Source organism: Phyllobates terribilis, unplaced genomic scaffold (assembly GCF_046119375.1).
Source record: "Phyllobates terribilis strain yellow unplaced genomic scaffold, ASM4611937v1 Scaffold_1__5_contigs__length_1240528914, whole genome shotgun sequence".
Classification (NCBI taxonomy): domain Eukaryota; kingdom Metazoa; phylum Chordata; class Amphibia; order Anura; family Dendrobatidae; genus Phyllobates; species Phyllobates terribilis.
In genome coordinates, this window is record NW_027362761.1 from 1185017385 (window position 1) to 1185022392 (window position 5008).

The 5008-nt window shown below is 44.1% G+C and overlaps 1 protein-coding gene across 1 annotated transcript; it reads left to right on the top strand.

Moving 5' to 3' along the window:
* Positions 1-1222: 1222 nt before the first annotated feature.
* On the top strand, positions 1223-4056 carry LRRTM1 (leucine rich repeat transmembrane neuronal 1). The gene has a single exon (XM_073649184.1). The coding sequence runs from the start codon at positions 2388-2390 to the stop codon at positions 4023-4025; it is 1638 nt and encodes a 545-aa protein (XP_073505285.1). The 5' UTR covers positions 1223-2387; the 3' UTR covers positions 4026-4056.
* The last annotated feature ends 952 nt before the right edge of the window (positions 4057-5008 follow it).

Below are 5008 nucleotides of genomic sequence, written 5' to 3' on the forward strand. Positions count from 1 at the left end.
GATGGGTGAATGGATGGATGGGATGGGGTGGATGGATGGATGATTGGATGGATGGATGGATGGATGGATGGGTGGGTGAATGGATGGATGGATGGATGGATGGATGGATTTGGGTGAATGGATGGATGGATGGATGGATGGGTGGGTGATTGAATAGATGGATGGGTGAATGGATGGATGGGATGGATGGGATTGGGATGGGTGGATGGGTGGATGGCTGGATGGGTGGATGGCTGGATGGGTGGATGGATGGAATAGAGGATGGATGAATGGAATAGATAGAGGATGGATGGAATGAATGAATGAATAGATAGGTGATGGATGGATGGATGGATGGATGGATGGAATAGATAAAGGATGGATGGATGGACTAGATAGAGGACAGAAGAAATGAATGAATAGATAGAGGATGGATGGATGGAAAGTATGAATGGATGAATGAATGGTTAGAGGATGGATGGGTGGGTGGATGGATGGATGGGTGGATAGGTGGGTGGGTGGATGGATGGATGGATAGATGGATGGATGGATGGAATAGATAAAGGATAGATGGATGGAATAGAGGATGGATAGATGGATGGAATAGATAGAGGATCGGAGGATGGACAGATGGGAAGTGAAAGAAGGAAGGAGGGAAAGGAAAGAAAGAAAGATAGAATGAAAGAAAAGAAATAAAGAAGGGTATGGATGAAAGGGTGAGAAGGGAAGGAAGGAAAGAAAGAAGGAAGGGGATGGATAGGAAGGAGGGAGGGAAGGAGGGAAGGATGGGAAGAGAAGGAATGAAATGGGAAGGGAAAGAAAAAGAAAGAAATGAATTGTAAGGGGAAGGATGGGAAGAGATGGAAGAAGGGAGGGAAGGAAGGCAGGAAAGGAGGAAGGGGATGGATGGAATGGGGTGGGAAGGAAGGAAGGAAGGAGGAAAGGATGGGAAGGGAAGAAATAAAGTTGATGGATGTATAGATGTATGGAAAGGCAAGGAAAGAAGGAAGTGCATGGATGGATATAAAAAGAGATATGAGAAAAAACGAAAAAAGAGAAAAAAATAAAGTATGCATATAAGTATTAGACAGATTTGAGACATGAGCTAGAAAGCCAGGTAGATAAATATACATATACATGTTATGAGAAAAAAGGAAAAAGAAAAAAAGAAAACATATGCATATATTACATGGATGGATAGATCGATGATAGATGACAAGCTTGTACATGATGTGTATGGCGAGGCAGGGAATCTTACATCTATGATTAATAATAAATGCTGATCAGTAAATAATCCCCAATGACAGACAGGTGACAGTTTCTCCAATCACCCCCTTCTACACGCAATTCACACACTGCACACAGCTCAGCCTCCACATCCGCAGCTCACACCATCCAGTATCACCAGGCAAAGAAAGAAAGAAAACTAGAAGAAGAGAAGGGAGAAGTGTGTGAGCAGCAGAGGAGTGCTGTCTGTGCCGGCCATGTCCCCAGCCCTGCTGCTGCTGCTGCTGCTGCGCTCTGCCTCTGCTGCGCTCTGCCTCCGCTGCTTGCCTCCAGTGCTGGTTAATGCCCTCCCCTTTCCATCTGCCCATGTCTGCGCTGTGCAGGCAGCATCATGACTCGCTCACAGCACTCGGCGCCTCTGCCTGCGCTGGTAACAGACTGCTCCAGCTGGAGGAAGGAGCCTCTGCTCTCTCTCTGCCTTCCTGAAGGATTTCAGCTTTGCAACAAGAACAAAAACAAGGCAGAAAAGGACCAGACAATGACTGCGCTCATTTATTGACTTGGAAAGAGATTTTTTTTTTCCTTTGGAGGGGATTTGTTTTGTTTTGTTTTTCTTTAGGGGGGCTGCTTTTGCTGAATAGATCTATCAGATGATGGACGTTAAGCAGCTCGCCAGATGTCGTGGTGGCGTCCTTATTAGCAAAGAGTTTGGACTTCCTTCCAGAATGTCACAATCTTAAACCGCAGGGAACCCACCGAGATCCTTCAAGGTCCTACAAGTCATCTCCAAATTAAAAAAAAAGGTAACCCGGACCCCCCAGTCCCCTCTACCCACCCTCGCTCCCTTTCAGCTCATTGAAAACAAGCAAAGGGGGGCATTGTAAGGCTGCCAGCGCTGTGTTCCCAGCACAGAGGGGTCCTTTTTTTGAGACCTGCATCTAATTAGCCAAAAAAAAAAACACAAAGCAAGCAGCTGAATGGAGCTTGTCACTCTCTGGAAAAGAAGGGTGGGTAAGAGACTTTTTTAATTCAATTCTTTCATGAACCCCCCCTTCTTTTTTTTTTTTTTCTTCTTCCATTAACATGAAAAAGACCACCAGTAACCCCCCCACCTATCTGAGTGAACTTTAAATGCTTGCATGCTCCCATCTTGCTACCTGTGTCTCCGCTGCTGCTGACCTATGACATGTATTTTATTCCAATATGATGTAGACATTGGCAACGATTTCAATGGACATTCTGGAGAAAATTTGGAAACGTGTTTGCTAATGGATTTCCTTCTCATTGGTCTCTGTTTAAACTGGATGTTGAGAAAGCCCCCGGGGTTAATACTGTGCGCGCTGGGCATATTTATTAAAATGCTTCCCCTGGTGAATAGTGGCTGTCCACGCGTGTGTCGCTGCGAGGGCAGATTTCTGTACTGCGAGTCGCAGAACGTCACCGAGCTGCCTGGCAATCTGTCGGGGGTGATGGGCTTGTCCCTGCGCTACAACAGCCTCAGCGAGCTGCAGGATGGACAGTTCACAGGGTTAATGCAGCTCACCTGGCTCTACCTGGATCACAACCACATAGACACAGTGGAGGTCAATGCCTTCCAAAAACTGCGTCGGGTCAAAGAACTCACCCTCAGCTCTAATAAAATAGCCCATCTGGCCAACCACACCTTCCGACCCTTGCCAAATTTACGCAGTATGGATCTATCCAACAATAACCTCCAAGCCTTGGCACCGGATCTGTTCCATGGGTTGCGCAAGCTGACGAGTCTCCAGCTGCGATACAATGCCATCAAGTTTGTGCCAGTGAGGATCTTCCAGGACTGTCGCAGTCTGGAGTTCCTAGATTTGGGATACAATCAGCTGAAGAGCTTGGCCAGAAACTCTTTTGCAGGTTTGTTTAAACTCTCTGAGCTCCACCTGGAGCACAATGACTTGGTCAAGGTGAATTTAGCCCATTTCCCCAGACTTCTCTCTTTGCACTCCCTCTTCATGAGGAAGAATAAAGTGACTATTGTCGTTAACTCTTTGGACTGGGTGTGGAAATTAACAAAAATGGATCTCTCTGGCAATGAGATTGAGTACATGGAACCTCATGTTTTTGAAAGTGTACCTCACCTGGAATCCCTCCATCTAGATTCCAACCGCCTCACCTACATTGATTCCAGAATCCTCAACTCTTGGAGATCTCTCAGCAGCATCACCCTGGCTGGGAACAGCTGGGACTGTGGAAGGAATGTGTGCGCCTTGGCCTCCTGGCTGAACAACTTCAAGGGTAGGTATGATGGCAACATGCTATGTACCACCCCTGAGTATGCTCAAGGAGAGGATGTTCTGGATGCAGTCTATGCTTTCCACCTATGTGAGGACCCAGCAGATCCCACCAGTGCTAATGCCATTTCTACAGCTTTGAACAACAGTGCCACCATCACCACCACCACCTATGATGTACAGGATACAGAAGGGGAAAAGACTACAGATAACCTGATGGCCACCCTGCCCAGTGAGCACCCTGAAAACACTGTCCAAATCCATAAGGTGGTCACAGGGACTATGGCATTGATTTTCTCCTTCCTCATTGTTGTTTTGATGTTGTATGTTTCTTGGAAGTGTTTCCCTGCCAGCCTGAGACAGTTGAGGCAGTGCTTTGTGACACAGCGCAGGAAGCAAAAGCAAAAACAGACTATGCATCAAATGGCTACAATGTCTGCCCAGGAATACTATGTTGATTACAAACCCAACCACATTGAAGGAGCTTTGGTCATCATTAACGAATATGGTTCTTGTTCCTGCCACCAGCAGCCCGCCAGGGAGTGTGAGGTGTGATCTTATTAAAAAAAAAAAAAAAAAAAAAAAATATTCACTTTGGGGGAATTTAATTGTGAAACATTGTGTAACCAAATAACAATGACAACCAGCTGGATGAATCCTTGTGCTTTTTTTTTTTTTTTATTATTATTATTATTTTTTTTTTTGTTCTGATAACACTCCCTGACTGGCACCATGAGGGATCTATTGGGAAAAAAAAAAGACTTGACATTTTAGCTTTATTGTGTCTTAAAACCTTTTCAGGACAATGAGATGTAAACAAACAAAACAACGAAACGTAAACAAAAAAATATTCCGCTGGTACAGAAGATGATTTGTCTATATTCAGGAGAGTGTAAAAAAAAAAAAAAAAAAAAAGAGGTACCACCGTGGATTTCTTTTTTTTTTTTTTTTTTTTTTGGAAACTACCATGTTTAAAAGAAAAAAAAAAAAAGGAGACACAAAAAAAAATAAAATAAAAAAATAAAATAGCATTTACAATATTTGCAAGAGTGGTGTCGGCTAAATCAGTGGCAGAAATTATCTCCTCTTTCTTTCTACCTCTTCCCAACTATATCTGCAGTTATGGTGATCCAGCAAAAAAAAAAATTAAACAGCCTAGATTTAGCCATAGATGGATCGATGATTGATCGCCCTTAATGGCTGATCTGTATATTATTTCCAATGCAGCTGGTCAGGTCAGCACTGCAGATCTGGATGGGGTCTCTGATGGCAAGAGCTGGGGGAACATCCAGTTCTCACCTGTTGAAATGTAGGTTCAATTTATGTTTTCATTGTAGCAAAAACAAAAAAAAAAAGAAAGAAATTCTCTTAGTGATGTGATGGTTTATCCATGGTGAACTTATTGATGGAGCCTTTGCAACAGTTTCGGCTCTGCTACATCTATGGCAGTGTTTGTGGGATGTGATGGTTGCGGAGGACTCGTCTTTCCTATTGATGGGGAGATCAGTTTTACAGGATTTTAAGCAAAAGGGGGTTTG

Excerpts from the sequence above, each read along its gene's own strand:
- LRRTM1 (XM_073649184.1), top strand. The coding sequence starts at position 2,388 with ATGACATGTATTTTATTCCAATATGATGTAGACATTGGCAACGATTTC.